Here is a 22,195-nt window from a genome sequence, read left to right as displayed (position 1 = left end):
ATCAACCCATATACTAACTTCTACTCACATATCTGTTCAAGGGTTTGTTGCGCGTACAATGACAAAACAGGTTGATACATCAATCCATACATCAACTTGTACTCCCATATATGTTCAAGAAGTCATGCATGTCTGTGTGTATAACATACAATGTACTCCCAGGCTTCGTATCACATCTTATTGCATGTGTTATAGCTATTGCCACAATTGTTGTGTTGTTGTGTTGTTGTTAAAATCATTAATAGGCTACTTCTTTAACTTGCCATACAACACATCTAATTGTTAGTGTTGTAGCATTACTGGTTACTCTGTTCAGAATGTTTCTTCAGTATTATTGAACAAACTGAACTTAAGATTCACCTATCCTCCTCTGACTGTTCAGACATCATGTTACATCTGATTGTTATTGTTATACTGGTTACTCTGCCTAAATTAACTCCTTTCAGGAATATTAAACAAGTCACCTTTTAGGTTCACTGATACTCTTCTAGCTGTTGTAGCTGTTGTAGTGTTAATAGTTACTCTGTTTAAAATGTATCCTCAGTAATATTGAACAAAATTGATTTCAAATTCATCAATTCTCCATTGACAGGTGATTGTATTATTAGCCTACATCCTATTAATAGCTACCATTGTTATGTTGAGTATGCATTCCTTAGTTGGGGAATCCCACATGGTGGAAAACTTCATTTTATTTCTAAAACCTTGATCAAACATTGTGCCTGACGAGATGGAGCTATTACTGCCATCAACCGTTAATTACGATCTGCTCTAGCTTATTTACTATATCAGTGAAGTAGATAGCTTTTTCGATTAGTAGATAAAGGTAAATAATCTATTCAGGCAACGTTTGCGTTATAGGGATTTAATGTTATACAAACAGTAGAATACCTGTGGGCTTCTAAATTGCATAACCCATTCTAGGAACTTCCTCAACTCACTCCTTTGGCTTTTTTAAAAGGAAAAACTAGACTTAACTTTGTTAATTTAAAGACTGCGCAATAACGGTAGTATTAATAGTTTGAATTAGCTATGCTCCGATTCTAACTTCGACAGGCGATTCAGATACCGATCTGATCTACCGATTCATATTGAAAATTAATCATATTTAGATACCAATTTAGATCTTTTGTGTTGAAAATATAAATATGAATGCATTTATTTGTATTTATTTATTTATGAAAGTGGACAATCTTGGTAAATCAATAGCGGATCTTACAGTCAATAAACGTGCATTAGTAGTAATAGAATTAATGCTATTAACAGTACATTTAAGTTCTGGATGTTTAAAAAATGAATAAAACTCACTCAGTTATATTTACTGGCATCTAAACTGAGATAACAACGCAGCAGTACTTACATAAAAACAGCAGATTTTAATTTATAATAAGCCCTGCAATAGTTTACTCACAGAAAAATTTGTTCATTAACTGATTTCTAGGACCATAATTATTTAGATAAACTTCAAAAGTTGATGTATAAATAAATCATAACATATAGCTGTAATTTGGAAATATCACACGTTTTGATTACTTCCTGGCTAAAGCAAAGTCTTCTCAGCTGTGTTGATGTTGATCAGGCTATGGACATAAAATAAATAGTGTGGTAGGTCTGGAATTCATTAGGTAAGAGTAAGGACCTTGCAGTTGGTGATCTTTATTAGTGTAGCTAAAATACTATTTTCTGGTAAATAGTTGAACTTTGAAACTTATCTGAAGTTTCAGATTTTCTGAAGTAAAGATCGGCCGATCCAGATACTAAACACCCATATCGGCACTGATATCAAAATCAGGGCAACTCTAGTTTGTATTGACAAGTTTTTTTACTTTGTCTAATCAATTTTACTCAGTTTATTGCTCATGACTACAGTAATATTACAGTAAGTTAAAGGGAGCGCACACCTGCAATGTTAATTTACATCGGGTTTTTCATTTTTTCCCCGACAGCAAAGTCTCTTCTGCAAAGAAAAATAATGGCAAAATATTTTATATGGCTAAAATAAAGTGAAACACAAATATATCTTTAAGATAAGTATTAAGAGCAGTGCTCGATATTAGATAAGAGGTAACTTTTGACGAGACTAAAACTCGTGACATTCAGCTTGGTAAATCGGGTACTAGTATATATGGGTAATAGAGCGAGCCTTATAGGGAGTTTTCTCTCCCGAGTACGGTAAGAGAGAAACCGATATTTTTAAAGCTAGGTATGAGATTCTCGTTATTCAAATCACATTTGAGAATTTGCTCCGTTTTGACCCTTTACATTATATGGTATTTTTGATGTAGTACGAAGCTAAAACTTTACATAAATTCTTTACATTATGTGGGGTTTACGCTATAGGAAGTACAGGCGTGCCTCGACATACGAGCATGATGCATTCTGGGACTGAGCTGTAAGTCAATTTACTAGCGTCTCATGGCACTATTTCCTATCTAAAATCACTAAGTACAAATTAATCCATTACCATAGTATGGTACACCACCTAAACAGGATGTTACGGTGGAAAAACATGTTTTTAATAGTAATTCAGTACTTACAATACCAATTTAGTTGTTATGATCTGCAATAATATGTAACATTGCTATGTATACCACTGTATGGAGTTTTTACCTTCGAGACAGATGTTGTGGATAATGGCTGTCTGAGAGAGACTTGAGTTTGATCCACTAAACCAGGGGTGCCCAACCAGTCGATCGCGATCTACCAGTCGATCTTCAAGTGCTTGGCAGTCGATCGCGGGATGATTTTAGGATAACATATAATTACAACATAAAATAATAATTATTCACTAACTAGCAGCAACTACTATTGCTGCACAGCACTTTACTAAACTACTGCACTAAAAAAGTAGTTTTAATAATAACATTATTTACCTATTATCGTTGTTTATGTATAGTCGTGTTTGATTGTGTATTTCAAGACCAACAAAAATACACGTGAACGCCATTCATAAGTTCCCAGCACAGGACCGCAGAAAAAGCCGATAGGTCCGCACTCGATACAAAACCGTGTATAGTTCTTCATGCACCCAAAATAACTTTTGTTAAAATGTTATGCAGCTTTCTGCTAGCAGTCGATCTCGTTTTTTCTTTTTGAATAAAAACATAAACCCATTCTCACTAAGGTAGAGAATGAATGTTTTTCCTTTAAAATTATGTTACTTACTGGATCACTGCATTATATAAGCATATATGTGGAACTTAATAAAGGTGATAGGCTCACCACTACAGGCTCAAGTTTGTTTTTAATTTTTTGTTTCGGGGCTTCGCTAGACTAGTCGATCTTTGAAGGCAGGCAAATATAAAAGTAGATCACATGTCTAAAAAGGTTGAGCACCGCTGCACTAAACCTTTGTGACCCTACGTAATAGAAACTTTGAATTTAGCTTCAATGAATTTAGGTTATTAAACACACGTTTAATTGGAAGCTAAGTTTTAATCTTTTACATGACCTTAATTTGTCATCGTATTTTTTAGCATTGATTTCTGTTTAAGTGATTTTTGCCTCACATTCATTATAACCTTTAGCCAACCTTTTAACACCGTTTTTCAAATTGCCAAACTAATTTGAGGAGAAAGACCGAGCAATGCCGTTCTCCAAAGTGGCCTCTCGCATACTTGGCCATATAATGTAGTAGCCATCGAGAATCAGGTCGTATGATCATATCTCAAAGATTACTTGTATCCCAAGGAAGAAACTTGCTAGAAAGTCGGCTTGTATCTCGAGTTTCTCGTATATTGGGGCTCTCATATGTTGGGGCACATGTATGTTGGAGCACTCATATGTTGGGGCACTTGTATGTAGAGGTATGGCTGTATTCGCTATCAGAGTATCCTGTATCATGAATCTGCCTACAGCCAAAATTATGAATACAAAATGAAGTTTTTCTAAACTGAGTTTTAACCAAAAAAGTGAATGTTGCTTTATTCCTTACATGACTTCCTTTTTGATGTTCATACAATCTGGTTCAAGCTAAAAGGCAGTGCATGCTAAGTATGTACCAGTGATCTATTTTCTACCAAAGCGTGCTTATAGACGGTCACCAGCATGGTATAGTTTGGCACCAAATATATATTGTACACTCTGTGTAGAGCAAACTTTAAAATCGAACAGCAACTCAATATACCAGCTGAACTGAAGACAACCCTGATATATGCATCTACCAGTTATGTTAATCAACAATGTCTACTTGCACACTGATATCATCTTTGATTTCTAGGTTTATTCCTAAACTTTCTTATCTGAAGGTGCCTTCTATCCAAAGAGCTATGCTGTGGTTATTGTTATCTCTTCTCCCAGCTGTCTCTGGTGGTAAGATCCTACAGTATTTGCTTGTCTCATCATTTCATTACTTTATGTTTTAGGTCATCTGATTGTCCAATCATGTGGTCAGTGTTTTACCATTTTTATGTTAGTAGGTGTTGGTAATCTAGAGTGACTATGCTAACTGGTCTACTGTGTATCAATACAGCGGTTTGGTTTAAAATTACCAAAATTAAACAGGAAAAGATCACATATTACTATAAGGAAAAAAAGACTTTGTTTTTAATTTTGCCTAATTTTATCAATTTTTTACCAAAGTAAAGCCAGGCGTGGTGACCGGTCATTGTCTTACTTGAGTGTTTCAACAAATGAAAAATTCCCTAAAATTTATTGTATTCAAATTTAAATGCATTTTGTAGTCAAAGTTAGCTAGACTATACAAAATCAATCAGCCACTCCATCACCATCTTGATAATTTTTTCAATATGCATTTTTTGTAAGTTTTCCATAGATTAGCCAATCAGCAGACTTCACACTTGATAAGTTTTGCGCGGACATCTTTTTTGTTGAGTTGGGGTAAGCATTATTCTCAAAATGACTTAACACTTGCTAATATGTTTCTACTTTACAACATGAAGGGGGTGCACATGAATGATTGGACATTCAGTGAAATAAAACTTTTCTTGTTTTAAATGCCAGTTCAAATACGTAGAAAACTTGAACGACGTCAAGTTTTTAATTACTCGCTGTAAATCATTGTGTATAAGTCGTACCCCAAACTTTGAAATTTGGAAGAATTTTGGAGCTACTGGTATATAGCGTGTTAAGCCACAGATGCCGTTTTTCCATTCGTTTAACACACATAATTTAACCTAGTGAGTCATTCGCCAAGTCTTACTGTCTCTGTTTGTCGCCCACACGCATTGGCTGATGAGGTGGCAATTCACCAATGACTGTTCTCACCTTTTATTAGAAAAGAGTTAAGCCTTCAGCAAACCACGGTAATCAAGTACCAAATCAGTTAGCAAATTTTGTAAACCGTCTCATCGAGAAAGGCAAAATACAACGCCGTATTTAAATTGAAAGTTGTAAAGGTAGCTTTGGAAACTACCAATGAATGCTACAAAACTACCATGAATGAAATGCTGCTGCAGTTTTTGGTATCAACGAAAAGCAAGTTAGTCAGTGGACAAAGATCAAAATAGTTTAAAGATGATTCTACGATTAAAGTATACGAGAAGAAAAAAACAATGCCTATAGCTTGAACTAGGAGCTCCCTTAGTTTCTTTTGTAATGGAACATAAAAATGCAGGTTTCATCAACACCAGGAACAGCATTTGACTTGGGGCTATAAAGTGGTCCAAGAAGAATTGTGAGTCAAGCCAAATTTTCAAAGCGTCTCGCCGTTAGCAGAACATATTTAGTTTTACATCAAAAATCTAAAGTTGTTTTAAAGCTACCTAAAGACTCGGAACGTGACGCTAGTTTCTTTCAACAGTTCATCGTAAAACATTACAAGTGTCACAATTATTCTTTCAGTAATCTTGGAAACATGAATGAAACTCCAATGTTTTCCAATATGGCTCGGAACAAGCCGGTCAATAGAATCAGAGAAAAAAAAACATGTGTGAAATCAACAGGACATGAGAAGCAACACTTTACTGTAGTTTTCACTTGTTTAGACAATGGATCCAAGTTAAAGATGAACTTACACAAAATTTTAGTAGATCTTATCTGAAAGCGTTGATATGTTTCTATTGTTTGCGATTGTTTTTAATATTTGAGGTAATCTGACGGCCAGGATGTTTTAAAATTAAAATCAACAAAACTTTAGCTAAATGTTTCACTAAATAATTCCTACAAAGATAGACTTCGAGTGAAGTAGAAAAAGTGGATGATATCTGGAGATCAATCAGTTACTCATGGCGGAAACCTCAAAGCTGCTTCTTTAGCCACCATGTGTCAATGGATCCAGCAGGCCTGGAAGGATTTGAAACCAGATATAATTGCAAAACCCTTCAAAAAATGTTGCATCAGCATTGCAATGGACGTGAAAGATGAGAATGTTTTATGAGAGCATTAAAATGAAGCTACCTTTCGATTCCGATGACTTTGATTCAAATAACGACACAATTCTACCTGACGAATGAAATCAAATGTTGGAGATGCCGCATGACAGCAATTATGACTAAGGAAATAATTACGTGAACATAGTAGTACTGCATATTTCCTAGTGTTTTATTGTTGGATAAATTATTGTTAGACGTTGTTAACCCCGAACATAGTGAGAAGTTTACAGGTATGTATAACTCGCATCCCAAACTTTCAAACAAAAATTTTGAAAGTTTGTTTACAGGTGTATCGTATACACCAGAATTCATGGTACAGTAGACGCTCCTACAATGTAAACAATCTGTTCAAGGCATGTCTTCGTTATAGGGATTTTACGTTATACAAACAGTAACATAAATGTAAATTGCATAATCTTTTCTAAGATTTTTTCCATCTTACCACTATGGTCCTTCAAAAAAAAAGCTAAACATACTTTTTTAATTTAATGACTGTGCTATAACTGTAATAATATTTTTCAAAAAAGGAAAACAATAAAAATGTTTTTCATGTCTGAAATAAAGTAAAACAAAGATATAATTTTACCATAAGAGCAATGTCTATCTGCTCGTCCCCCTATCCATCGAAAAGGTTCCAGGTTATGATAAAAGATGGCATTTGACGATACTCTAATTTGTGACATTTATATTGGTAGACTGATTTTCTAACACATACACTAAATAATTGCAATCAATATATATATATATATATATATATATTATATAGATATATATATATGTTTATATATGTTTGTATTATATAAATATAAACATAAAATATATAAATATTATATATATATATGTTTATATTATATAAACATATATATATATATGTTTTGTTTTACTGTGGAAGTTTGTTTGTTGTGATTGTTGTACACAGTGTTTTGAAGTTCATCGCAAACTCTTTTCAAGTTTTTCTTGCTCAGATAAGTAGTAGAAATTTGAATTGTTTGGCTAAAAATAAATTCAAGAAAACACAATTCTAAAACTAAAATTTACTATGAAAACTAAGAATGTTTCAATGTGCCCCATAGGGTGTTTCAACGTACCTCCTACCGCGGCACGTTGACAGACCAATTATGCAATTAGTACTTTTGTGATTTTTTCCAAAGTCTACATACAACCAGCAGAATTGGCATTTGGCACACACATGTAAAACATATTTCTGCATCCTTTATGATTATCTACATTATATTCCAATATTTTAGGAAAGCATTATACCCAAAAATGCATTTTTTGTTGCAATGTGCCCCACCCTCCCCTACTACATAATCCACCTTGACTAGATGTTATTGTAACCCTCATTGTTAGTGAATGTCTTATTATTTCATCAGCTTGCTTTCATTTCCTGAAGAATTCAGGCTCAGTCTATGCCTGATTACTATTATTATGGTTAGTTAGATCAGCATGGTTTTAAACTGTTGTTGGTATCTTTGGAACTTGGGTCAGAACAACTAACCTGGGAGATCTAAGACCTTCCTTAGTATTCTAGCTGATCCCAGCAGTGCAGCAAATTGCACTTGGAATTACCTTCTTGTCAACATTAGGTTTGGTCAGCTCTTCTTCAGATTTTTTACTGCACCTAATGCCCCAACTACGTTAGGCGCAATTGACACCGCTGTCTTCTGGATCTTCCTCAACTCTCTCCACCTTCTCTTACTTCTCTTTCCTTTTCTTCATGCCTCTCCACATTTTCCTGTTCTTTGTCTTTTGCTCTCCCATCTCCTGGTACAGCCATCTTGATCAGCCATTAGTGGCCTAGCTCCTTATCTTTCAATATTAAATTTGGTCTTTTAGCATAAATGACATGGTTTGTTTGAATGCTCATATCCCATAATAATTTTGCTTTCCCATTCTCTAAGACTGTTTTTGTCGGGTGGTCGTACCACTTCATAGATGTTTTGAACCCACACTGTCTAGATAGATCCTAGTGCACTATTCTTGCTACTCCGATGTGTCATTTCCTGTGCACCGTTGTCACTATCTTCCCATTCAACAATTTTATATTCCTAGAATATTTCAGGGATATTCCGAAAAATTCCAGAAGCCTTTTATTGCATCGTTGTCACAAGATAATTTGTAGATATCTTTTAACGTCCCAGAAACGTTGTAGGAAATCCATTGCTGGATCATTCAGCAAATGGTCTCGTACAACATTCCCACAATTATAGTGGAAGAATGTCACAATATTCCACAAACATTCCTTTCATAATGTTGCTTCAAAGATTTTAGCTAATATTCCAAGAATTTTACGTGCAGAAAATAAGTGGGATGCAAATATGGAGACACTTCAACATTTTGATTGCGTTTCACAGAATTCTCCTCTAGTGAATTAAGTACAACATTACTATAATGTGCCAAGCATAACCTTTCCACAGCGTTTCTTCCTGAAGCTGTACTGTTAGTAAATGCATAAATGGTAGCATGATATAACAACAAGAATAATAATATAAAACACAAGTAAGACACGTGTATAGCTATAAAAATCCCTTGTGATTTATAACAAAAGCACTAGTGAAACTTAGTTATTAATGAAGTTTCAATGAAGTTCATTGAAACCTAGTTTTCAATGAATTGCGAAAATTGAAATTTGTAATGACCTTTATTTTTCTTTATATAATCATTTAAAATTAACATAATTTCTCCTAGGCCTACATTATTTTGCTTGTTACTATACTTGTAATAAAAACTAAATAAAACTATTAATTTGCTTCATTTCGTCTAATTTAAAATAATTTTTTATTATTAAAGAGTGACAACTTCCAAAAAAATCATATGCTTTTGGCAAAAGTAGTAAAACTAAAGTTATCTTATTACTTGAAGATTTGCTGCAAGTGTATTTATTAAGCTATCGAGAGAAGTTCTGAAAGACCCAGCTAATTAGCAAGAGTACAATGTTACAATGGAAATGCTATTAAAGTACATGTACATTATAGGAAAAACATTGTTAGAACATTGTAATACCATTATAAACATTACATTATAAATTATAACACTGTAATACATTATAAAAAAGAACATTGTTATACGATTCATTTGAGGTTAGAAATGATGTTGCACGATAATGTTCTCTTTGCTGTACATTGCAAGTCACTGTTATTTGATGCATCCATGTAACAGTGACTTGGATTTTCAAACAGATTCTCAAACAAGTAACAGATTTTTAAACATTAAAAATAGATTTTCTGTAATATTATTCAGTTAAAGGTGAAAACTATGTTACACCATAATGTTTCCTTTACGTTGCAAGTCGATGTTATATGGATGTCTACACTCCAACATTCCAAAGTAACTTTCTTGTAACATTGCCTGGACATTCATTTGAAGGTAAAAATGATGTAGCACCATAACATTACAGTTATATTGCATGTCAATGTTATATGCACATTTATGCTCAAACATTCCAAAATAGCTTTTATGGAATAGTGCTGAGACATTCAATAACAATGTTCTTTAACAACGCTATGACAACAAGTTTGTTCCTGTGACATAATATTTTAGCACAACATTCTGCAAAATATTTCAGCCACATTGTTGTGACATAATGCAATAGTGATCACCAGATAACATTTGTAGAACATTATGAAAATGTTTTCTTGGAATGCTATTTTACGCATAACTTTTCAGAACATCCCGTTACCGATGTTGTTAGTTGGAGTACTGCATTGACTTGAAACCTAGAATAAAGTTTCTTCCTTCTCTCCTCATAGTCTACACAAATCTATGTCTATATCTGCTTTCAATATGTTTCTTTCTCCATCTATTAGGTAGATGGAGAAGAAATGGAAATTTATAATAATTATTATTATTGTCATTATTTTTATTATCATGACTTGTGGTTAATAATTCAGGAACATTTACTGTTGTGCAATTCATTACTGTATTTAGAAATTTTTTGAACCAGCATGTTTGTTCTTTACAAATATGAAAGTCTGGCACTTTTTAATTTAGTTCAAGTGTGGAAACAGTCCAAGTTTTATCGTTTCTACAAATATCATTTAGTCCTATCTTCTTATGTAGGAACTACTGGAAAATAATTGCAAAAGTATTGAGTCGATAGGACATGGAACACCTACAAACCAAGAGACAATCAATTGAGGGCAGAGACAACTTATTGAATTTTTAAAGCTCATCAGTCATGTTTCCTTAAAATTATATCCATATTTGGCCATAAAATAAATTTGGAGAATCTTTAATAAAATCATTCTAATAATTGTCATGATGTTAGCGTGTTTACATGTATTTTGGCTATGACATTTGACGTACCTTTAAAATCTATTATAGCCCCACTATAAGAAGGACCTCTATGATATATATACTTATTAATAATTATATTTCACATTGTCAACAAGTTATAGAAACTCCTGAGTCAGCAATCTCTCATCAACCTATTCTTGTTATTCTACAATAGTTCCTGCTGCCCCTACTGGACTGTCTGTGGACAAAAGGACAAGTAAATCTGTACGATTGACATGGACTCCCCCTGTACTGACAAATGCTGACAGCCCAATCACAAGATACCAGGTGATTAATTTATAAATGATAAAAGCCTTTATTGCTATTTTACCCAGTTGTGTCTACAAATATCTGCTTAATAGAGATATAGAATAAAGAATATGCAACAACGTCATAAAGATACCAACAACACTGTTTTTATGTATTGGCCGGCGGCCAAACACGAGCGAAGCGAGTGTTTGGGAGTTTTATGGTAAATTCATATGTGCACACAACTCTTGAAAAGTATCCACCAGCGGCCACCCCAAACCCTTGTACCGAAATCCCATCAAAAAATTTAACCATTTTTCTGTGGAGTCGTTCAAGTATAATAATGATACAAAACACATATACACCTATTTAAATATGTTACCAAGTCTTTGAAAATTGTCGACAATATCCTAAAACTTACTCATCTGATCGGATGATACATAACTAGAAAGATTAATTTGGCCTAAAATCGCCATTAAAACCTGACAAGCCTTTTTAATCAAAATTAAGACTGGCCAACAAAACGCCCATGAAGCCGTGCGCGAGAGGAAATTAGCACCCCAAAAACTCTCATGAGAGAAGTCAAGAAAGCGCAATTGTGCCGGGTTATATGACATTATCAAAACCAGATCCGTATAGCTTCAGAGTCCCGCATTAAAAACCGGAAACAAAAATGTTTGTTACCAAACAAACCCGATCGACATACTGATCTCTAATGGAATATTCTTACCTCGCTCTCAACATCTCACTTTTGTGCATTTACTTTATTTAAAATAAAAATTTGTAGTTTCTTGTAGGAAATTTTATCCTCTTTCAAATGGTGTATGATACAACAATCAACTTTAAAGCAACTGCTAATGAGAGCAATTTTTGTTGGTTAATGTTTCGGCCTCTCCATTATAACTTACGGTATATAAAAATAGTTGGCGCGGCCTGTTTGTTTGGAAACAAGCAAGCTCCCATATACGCTTCCGTTGGTCGCGGAACTCTGTGAAGCTATACGGCTCTGATCAAAACAAGGAAGTAGCTTTGTTGATATTTGGTACTCTGTCTTCCAAGCTTCAGTTTATGATTGAGCAGTTGTTTATAGAAAAATGCAATGTCGCTGCAGATTATGTAAATTTTGGGAACGGATCCTCTTTTTTCTCAACGCCAAAAACAAAAATTAACTCAGTTTTTGTGCGTTTACCATTGAATGGAGTGAACTTACATGTATACTCTCACTCTGGGTTGTAAGCTATGAAAACACCTTTGGCTTGGCTGATCTAATAAGGATTTATTTACAGTGATGAATAGCACTGCTGGTATACAACTGGTACAGAATTTTTACATGCTACAACTCACACCTCCGCATTTCATCATGTGACTTTTGAAACACATCAGTTGTAATAGTAAGTAAAAATATCAAACCTATAATTCTTGATCAAATCAAGTCAGCTGTGACCTATATAGACAATTCTTGGCACAAACGCAGGCAACAAACCATCAAGAGGCTCAGTTTTATCATGAAGCTGTATCAATAAATACAAGCTGTATCAATAAATATAAGTAGGAAAATTGGCCAGGCTGTGTCTTTATATCTTTTTACAAATCCAAAAGCGTCGTAATCCTTACTATTGCTACAACATAAATTAGTAGAGTTTGACTAACAATGTCTGGTGTTAACCGTTAAAAAGACTCATGTTTGTGCCTCATCCAGGAATCATGTCTGCTCTATGATGTGGCGGATTGGGGGATAAAATGTGAGATGAAGTTTGAAAGTTTGAAAACACTTACAATGTATATAAAGAATGTTCATTGTATTCTTTCAATAAGTTTTAATATGTAAAAACCTTATTTGAAAATACTCAGTAAGATGCTATTCAGACTGTACGAGGATGAAGTCTCACACCTAACACACATAAAATAATAAAACAAAATAATGCAAAAGGGTGAGCTTCTATACTGGTGGTAATGATGATAATATTGTTTGTGATATGATTTCTGATTAAGGTTTGGTTTGGATGAAAATTAGGTTGTGTGTAGTTTAGTAGCTGTTAGCATTTTAATGTTCTATTCTATCAAAGGTCCGCTCATAGGGGACTACAATATAACAAAAAGAAAGTATTACAAGTAGAAAGTATACAGAAGTGTTAACTAATAAATGAGACTTGAGGTCTACTCACATGCATCTATCTTATCAACATCCCTTTTACTTTAAATTGAAAAAAACAGGGATTAAAAACACAGATTCTAAGAACAGTATAACAATAAACACAAATTCAACACTGTGAAAACCATCCATTTCTACAGCCACAGTCAAAACTTATGTACATGTATCTAAGAGTACTGTTTAGCTGCCACTGTCTACATATGTCTAATACTAACTTATCTAACAAAACTATTCCTATTATTTTCTATATGAACTTTTTCGTAACACTTTATATGTCTCTTTTTCTATATTTCTATTATTATATATTTCCTTTGTTATTAGTTCGTATACAAAATACTTTACATATACTTACATGTATATAGGGCCTACATATAAATCTATTTACAACATTATTCTATATCATATACCATTATTCCATTTCTATTACTTTATATACAACTTTAAATTCCTCATATACTTTCCATTTACAATATTCCTAACATTTTTCTATACTTACACTTCTAGAATAGAACTTTTTCACCTTTATATATCTATTTATATTACACTACCAAATACAACTGTAATATCAACAATTAATCAATTACTCATATACTTGGCTTCAACCCAACTTTACCTCCAAAATAAATTGTTAGTTGCATCTTTTTGGAGTCGTGCTCCCTCAAAGTTATTTTGTATCATCTCGAACAACTCTCACTCACACTATACTCTGTCAATTCCTGATGACAACTACTTTTTCAGCAACCAGCAGTACCCTTTCTTTTTTCCATTATCACTTTGGTCGTGGGCTGTATGACAGAGGAATTTTTAGTTTATTATAATAACTTCAAGTATCTTTTTTGTTGACTGGAGGAGCATCGACAAAGAACTATAATACATGTTTGCATATTGAGACAAATTATTCCAAAATTTCTTTTGAAATTTTTGCTAACAATTATTTTTTATATAACTTTGTTCACAACTATATGTTATAAATTTCATTTTTTATAATTTAGTATTTTTTTACAAAAGGTTGTTCGCATACTCCTTATTAACCTCATCCTAGATTGAACAGTAAAATTGATAACAAAACCATGGTAATGTTTTCAATATTGCTGAATTGGCTATAACAACTTATTAACTATAAGTATATTAGCTGTGCTACCCGGCGTTGCCCGAGTATTAAAAATCACCTCATAAACAGTGAGAGGTAATGAGAGTTGCCTGCCACTTTCTATTAGCCTGGCACATCGCCAATGGATAATTCGAGTAAGCTTACTAATAAGAGCTACCGCTATCCATGCCGTTGCACCATCACGTTACGTCGTAATGGAAAGCAGTAGCATATTTGCTCCTATATATCAACATATATCGCTAATGAATACATCAAGCTCGTGTGGTTGAATTGGTAAAGCATTGAACTGGGGAAGCGGAGGGTCTGAGATCAAATCTTCTGCAACAGATTCCTTATTCCAAGATTTTAATAGCTATAGCTGGAACTACACACATGCCCACAAACTTTGAGAAATATATAAATATATAGACTAGCTGTGCTACCAAGCATTGTCTGGGTTTTAAAAATAGATTTGTAAACAATGAGAGGTAATGAGAGTGGCTTGACACTTGTTATTAGCCTGGCACATTGCCAATGGATAATTTGAGTAAGCTTACTAATAAAAGCTGCCGCTTCTTATGATGTTACGCCATCACATTACGTCATGACGGAGAGCGGTAGTGTATTTGCCCCGTTTAATGAAATATATCGTCTAATGTATACATCAAGCTCGTGTGGCTGAATTGGTAAGGTGTCGGACTGGTGAACCGGAGTGTCTGAAATCAAATATTCTGCGATACGGATTCTCTATTTAAAGATTTTAATAGCTATAGCTAGAACGACACACATACCAACTTTGAAAAATATATATCTACAGATCATTGAGCAATTGTACCAAATGATTTGTAAAAATTGATAAAAATTACCAATGAAAAGGGATAAAGATTGAACCAACCATTTGTTGATGAAATGCTTGAAGTATACTCTCATGTTTGTGATAATATTTGTAATTAATGAATTGAAACTGTATATGAGTAAGTTAATATCTCATTTATTAATTTGTTAAGTTTTTTTTTTAAATTTTTTGAAATGCAGTATTTCAAGTTTCTTCTATTCGCACTTACCTGACCTTTTGGGCTGGAAAAATACTGGTTCTGCTTACGGTTGTTTAAACAGGCTAAATTCAGTTATTAACGTATAACAACCCACATTTACAACCTTGAAGCTATATTTTACTCACTTTGGATATCAATCATGTTTCTTGTTATACTTGTCGAGCCCTGCTTTTGATACATGTACATATCTATAATTAATATACATGCAATATATGTCTGGTACCTTACATGCACTCACATTCTATTGTAGATATCATGTAAGGTCAAAGATAATACATACTATCGCTGGTCTGGAATAGATTCTGTACCGAGTGAAACAACACATAAATCCTCAATCACCCTTAGATCACTCTACCCTCAAGTACAGTACAGATGCTATGTTCAGGCATATTTTACATTGCAAGGGTATGGAGAGCAGTCTAGGCCTATCATCTTTTGGACTAAACCAACCAGTAAGTCTCTAGTTGTGAAATATAAGACTGGTATTTGTAGATTAACTGAAAGTTAATCCATCATTCTGAGGCTTTTTCAGGCGTTACATGGAACTCCTTTGAAAGGCCAACAATTAGTGACAGGTTGGTGACTCTAACCCTACCAACAGTTACTTCCCACTACTCACTAGCAGGATATGAGAGTATACTGATAGCTGTTCAGTTGTCTTCTACCATCAGTAGTAAACTTACCAGCTCTGACATGGAGACCAGTGCAGACTCATACATCACAGCACAGCTGCCTCTTAATAAACTCCTTGATAAGTTCACAGTTGGAGACAGCATTACATATGGTGGATATGTGAACAGACCTCTACACATGGGCAACTATACTTTCTACATTGGACTGAAATCAGTTACTGAGGAGGTGGTTGATTTTACGTCATCGTCCGATTGGCAGGTCACGATAGGTTAGTTTATGTAAGGTACCCCCATTGCAATATTACCAATTTCAAATTATTCATTGGTAAGAATACAATCTTTGCTATAATAGTACTTTATATCCATCAGTCTGTCCAAAACCACGTTAAGGCCGTTAGGAAAAAATATCTATCTACAGAAATTATAGGTAGGTATATATACCTATATACCTACCTATAATAGGTAGGTATATAGGTATATATATACCTATATAGGTATATATACCTATATAGGTATATATATACCTATTCCGTAGGTATATATATACCTATATATACCTACGGAAATTGAACCTAGACATTTATATTTGAAATCCAGCGCGCCACCATATGTGTGACTCGATCACCAATTCAAATTTAAGAGTAGTTGTGGAGATACGTATTACTTATTATACGTGACGGATGGGACTGCCAGCATGGTCGTATTTAATAATTCAGCTTTACAGCATGTGCGAATACATTCTATAAGATAATTTACTCGAACAATAATTTATTAAATACTTAGCACACAAGCACTCTGATATACAGCGGACCCCTTCATACGACATCAATTCATTCCGTTATCGACATCTTAAGACGAATATGCCATGTAGAGGATTATAGAAACCCATCGCAACTATTTAATGCAAACACCTCTTGGTAAAAAAGCATCAAAAATTTATATATATACTGCACATATTAAAAATTAGTAACAGAATAGTGTATGAACCTTAGTAACTATAGTTACCTACAGTAACTTTGGTGTATTTAGTGGTTATAATCTGCTTATGATTATGATTCCTTCAACGTCGTATTCAATTTTAGGACTTGTGACTAACGAATTAAAGTTATATAGGCAGTTATATGTATATATACAGTAGTAATATTCATATAATGAATTAAAGTTTATAATATATATTATATTAAGAGCTAAAATGCACAATAAATTTTCACTTTCACTTACTTTTCAATAATTTTCGTTTCACGTAATATCAAGCACTTACGAAATACAAAGAATGCTGAACTAAGAGTGTGAGCATCATATCTCTTTCAGGCAATGTGGGAGGAGTTTTGGTGATTAGCATTTTGGAAATTTTGTTATTCTGATGTATTCAGCACACCGACCGCCAAATTTGAATTTCGAGAGACAACTTATGTTGATGTCGAATGGCGAAAAAAATGCTCTAAGGAGGAAATGAAAAACCATCGTGTTCCACATCGTAAGGCGAAAAAATCGTAAAACAGGGACGTCATAACCTGGGGATGCGCTATACATCAGTTTTTAAAAAATATGTTTTTATACATATAGAGTTATTAAAATAATAACTTTTTCAGCTGTATAACATTTAGTGAACTCTTACAGAATTTGTCTTTCTAGCAGCTGCGGCTATTATATGTAGACCATCTTATATGGCTGTCAAAACTTTGTTGAAGTTAACAACATACTAGTAATGAGCCATTATTTATGTCATTGTTAAAGTTGTTTATACAGATATATGAGAATCATTTTTTTTACTACTCATATATGGTACTCTATCTTAGTTCTTGGTCCTCCTATGAGACTGTCTGTACAAGCTCGAGACAGTATTTCAGTCAGACTGACTTGGATTCCTCCAATATGGACAGACCGTACTAATCCTATTACGGAATATGAGGTAACTAACTTTATGAGTGTAAGAAACACTATTACTTATACTCATAAATGGTCTGATTCGGTTCTTTGGTCATCTTTTCAAATACTAAAAAGGCTCATTTAGAACCCTAAACACTCTACTAACTCGTAAATCTGTAAGGCTTTGATAGTGGTAGTTATCATCAGGCTGCTAGTTGTGTCATTTGACTAGAACTACACTTAATCCTAACCTGTCTGTGTTTATCATCCACCTCCAAGTAAGTCTGCTGAGTTGACTGGGTAAAGTCTTTGTTACAATTTTTGTGGTCGCTTTTCTCAGTGGACTCCCGTGCTGCTGTTGAGTGTGCCAAGACCGCAGAATCAAAGTAAATTATTTAAATCTTAAAATATGGAAAATCTCTTTTTACTTAACAAAAATATAATGTTGTTAACCAGTTAATTTGTCAGTGCAGCTATATTATCATTAGACCTGTGGTAGCCCCATAGTTTACAGTTTTTATAATATAAATCAAGTGTTTGTTTGTTGGACTGTCGTATGTCTAGTTATAAAGATAAAATATCCACACTTGCAGCACTAGCTAGGGTTAGGAACAAATTCGCCCCGGAATTGATCTCGGAAACACTGTGCTGAAAAAACACTGTGTCTGCTTATTGTTGTTTAAACAGGCTGAATTCAGTTATTAACATATAACCCATGTTAACAACCTTACAGTTATATTTTACTTTTAATAAATATCTATAATTAATATACACACAAAATATGTCTGTTTTACATGCACTCACATTCTATTGTAGATATCATGCCAGGTCATAGATAATATATTCTATCCCTTGGCTGTAATAGAATCTAAAACAAGTGTAAAAACATATGAATCCTCAATAACCCTTGAATCACTGTCCCCTCAAGTACAATACAGATGTTATATAAAGGCAAACACATCGCAAGGGTATGGAGAGCAGTCTAGTCCTATTATCTTTTGGACTAAACCAGACAGTAAGTCTCTAGCTGTGAAATATTAGACTGACATTTGTAGAGTAACTAAAGGTTTATCCACCATTCTGATTTGCTCACTCTTGCATGACTTTTTCAGTCGTTAGGTGGAGCTCATTAATAAGGCCAACAGTTAGTGACAGGTTGGTGACTCTAACCCTACCAACAGTTACTTACCTCTACTCACTAGCAGGATATGAGAGTATACTGATAGCTGTTCAGTTGTCATCTACCTTCAGTAGTAAACTTACCAGCTCTGACATGGAGATTAGTGGTGAATCATACATCACAGCTGAGCTTCCCGTTAATAGACTCTCTAGTAAGTTCACAGTTGGAGACAATATTACATATGATGGAAACGTTAACAGACCACTCCACATGGGCAACTACACATTCTATATTGGACTAAAGCCAATTACTGAGGAGGGAGTTAATTTTACTTCATCTCTCAACTGGCGGATAGAGATAGGTTAGTATGCATATAGGATGTTGTCATTGCTATGCCTAGTTCTGGTTCTGTTACAAACTTACACTTTTCATGCTAAGTGCTTTTATTACTTGTAACCCAACTTGAACATACCCTTGTCGATAAGATATGGTAGGCAAACACATTTAATCAATGTAATATTTAAGTCAGTCTGTGAACAGACTTTTATACAGATGAATTATTTTTTATTCATTATCTAAAATGAACCGTTTCTCTGTTTACTAAATATTGTTTAAGATCTGATGGCCAATCTTCTGGTCAATTTGTGAACTTTATAACGTTTCACTGCTGATTATTATTGGACAGGTTCAGATACAAAGTACTCGCTGCCACCATTACAAACAACCTTATTGCAATGTTGTTATTGTTGAAAACTTTTAAAGTTTGAAAAATTAAAAAGTAGCTGTAGCAGCGGCTATGTCTATGTATTTATATTTCAATTTAGTGTAATATTGTTCAACATGCTTGTGTGTGAAAAGTTGCGCACACCTAACATTGTTTCAATTTATTTTAGTTGAGTAACTATCCTCTCTTTGTAACAAAAAAATCTGATGCTATGGATAATATATCATTACCGCATTGATTTCTTTTTAAGCATTTAATTATTTTTGAACAAGCTTATAACTAGTACAAAAAAGTAAAACAAAAGCTTTTCTAGTTTGAACCGATTTAGTAAAACACAAAAACTGATTTTTTCCACTTTTAACGGCATTTATTTTAGTCTATTACCAAATGTACAATTACAAAAGTTAGTCAAGGGAAGTTGAGTGACATTTAAATTTTTTTTAATTTCAAAGGAAGAATATTACAGGCATCTTATACTATTTTAACACTTGAACGCTCATCATACAAAGTAGTCAGTTTTTGACACCTTTATTGTACCCATAGCTTTTATACATGTTCCTACATTGTTTATGGGCTCTTCAGTGAATGATTGTCAAGCTTTACGAGTCGGATAATGAGGTGTTCTTGTTTCTTTTTGTGTTTTTATATCCCAGTGCTATAGCTCTAGGTTTTAATGCATATGTAATGTTTTGTGTTAAGTTGAACATAAAAGTATTACAATAGAATTTGTGAAGAAAGTTTTGATGAATTGTAGATGGGCGGTAGGCTCTTGCTCAATAAAGTTACTCATTGTTAGGAGATTTTCAGTTGTGTTTTGATAGTCAACAAGCTGAATGACTGCTACTGATCTCTCCATTTATAAGCTTTTGTAGATAATGAATGAAAAATACTTTATCTTATGTATAATTGATTTATTGAAATGGGTGGTTCTCATTAGACTGGTTAAAATTTCCATTACAATTCCTTTTATCCCAAGTCAGCTTCATTTGAGGTTCGTTTAAAGGTTGACTTGCAACAAAATTCCTATTACAGTTATTAGGTATCAAAAGGTTCACCATGTTTTACTTTGCTGTGTTGTAGGCAAAAAATATGTGGAAATGTGATTACAAGCTCTTAAAAGCTCAAAAACGAACAGTTAATCGCAGCCTTCACGAAACCGCCGTAGGTTAGAATCCCTTTATTTCGATGGTGTACTCAACTCGACGCGGTTATTGTTTTGACAGGTGATGTTATCACGTGAATTAAAAGGCTAATAAAAGGCTCAATATAAAATGTCTCGTTGCACTAGTTTATGACAAACATTTTGGGTCCTACCGGAAAGCCCGTATCAACTATAGATACTCGCTACTTTACAGTTTCGTTTCAGCTTAGCTTAATCATTTAGTCGTTATCTGATCATGTGACTCATACTTCCTGCCAAATGGCGCAAACAAGTTCTGCAGCATTTTTTGACTACCACAGGTGACCAACAGGCTCCTCATGTTTATCAGAGAATGATATGCACTCCTTCAAGCTAAGGCTAAAACATTAAACTAATTTATAGCCTAGGTTTTGATATATCAGTACTCAAAGTGACAGCATTACAATGATGATGAAATAGATGCGTAATGACAATATACATGGTTGTATTGAATTTGTGAAGTATATTTGTGAAAATATTTTGACGAATGAGGTTGCTTGAATGTGTAAACAGAAGCACATCGTGTTCAACTACATCCCATTTGAGCCAGTTTGGAGAGGAATTCCAACCTACGGCGTTTTCGTGATGGCTGCGATTAGCTGTTCATTTTTGAGCTTTTAAGAGCTTTTAATCACACTTCTACATATTTTGCACCTACAACACAGCAGGTAAGACATGGTGAACTTTCTGATACCAAATAAATGTAATTTGAGTTTGGTTGCAAGTCAACCTTCAAGGGACTCACAGATTATTCGTAACTAAAAGGCGACTTTCGCATCAATTTAAAATTGTTAGAAATGATGAAGTGTCGTATGGATGTCAAAGCTGTTTATTTTTGCCTTGCAATAGCAGGGGTTTCAAATCATTCAACCTTTTTTCAAATTCTATATGTTAAATTAATAAGATGACTTAAACGTTGGCCAGTATGGTGCTTGAATCCAAGCAGATTATCAGACTACATTAGTGTGCTAACCAGCTGAGCCAATTGACAATCGCTTTCATACATGTTCCTACATTTTTTATGGGCTCTTCATTGAATGATTGTCAGGCTTTCTGAGTTGGGTAATGAAGTGTTCTTGTCTCTTTTCGTGTTTTTATATCCCGGTGCTCAAGCTCTAGATTTTAATGCATATTTAATGTTTTGTGTTAAGTAAAACAGAAACATATTACAATAGAATTTGTGAAGAAAACTTTGCTCTATTTTAGATGGGCGATAGGTTCTTGCTTAATGAAATTACTCATTGTTAGGAGATTTTCAGTTGTGTTTTGATAGTCAACAAACTGAACGACTGCTACTGACTTATAACCGGCAAAGTGATCAACTGTTACTGCCCTCTCTATTCGTAACTAAAAAGTAATTTTCCCATCAATGTGAAATTATTAGAAATGATAAAGCGCCGTATGGATGTCAAAACTGATTATTTTTGCATTAAAATAGCGGTTGTTTCAAATATGCCAACCTTTTTGCTAAATTCTGTAGGTGAAATTAATAAAACAACTAAAGCTTTGGTCAGTTT

The 22,195-nt window shown here is 33.8% G+C and overlaps 1 protein-coding gene and 1 non-coding gene across 2 annotated transcripts in view; both read left to right on the top strand.

Annotated features, from left to right (window-relative positions):
- The first annotated feature begins 5,958 nt into the window (after positions 1-5,958).
- LOC137386133 (small nucleolar RNA snR65) lies at positions 5,959-6,049 on the top strand. Its single transcript, XR_010977830.1, has one exon. It is a non-coding gene; the product is annotated as a small nucleolar RNA snR65 (small nucleolar RNA).
- A 3,582-nt stretch (positions 6,050-9,631) lies between these two features.
- LOC137390019 (receptor-type tyrosine-protein phosphatase F-like) overlaps positions 9,632-22,195 on the top strand; it is a 40,916-nt gene continuing 28,352 nt past the window's right edge. The window contains exons 1-7 of the mRNA XM_068076246.1: positions 9,632-9,698; positions 10,783-10,895; positions 15,404-15,605; positions 15,686-16,054; positions 17,585-17,697; positions 18,471-18,669; positions 18,767-19,135. Of these exons, the coding sequence (XP_067932347.1) occupies positions 9,632-9,698; positions 10,783-10,895; positions 15,404-15,605; positions 15,686-16,054; positions 17,585-17,697; positions 18,471-18,669; positions 18,767-19,135 (1,432 nt within the window). The remainder of the gene's footprint in view (positions 9,699-10,782; positions 10,896-15,403; positions 15,606-15,685; positions 16,055-17,584; positions 17,698-18,470; positions 18,670-18,766; positions 19,136-22,195) is intronic.

Source organism: Watersipora subatra, chromosome 1 (assembly GCF_963576615.1).
Source record: "Watersipora subatra chromosome 1, tzWatSuba1.1, whole genome shotgun sequence".
In the NCBI taxonomy this organism is placed as follows: Eukaryota; Metazoa; Bryozoa; class Gymnolaemata; order Cheilostomatida; family Watersiporidae; genus Watersipora; species Watersipora subatra.
The sequence above is the reverse complement of the archived record's forward strand: the minus strand, read 5'-3'. Positions and strand labels throughout refer to the sequence as shown.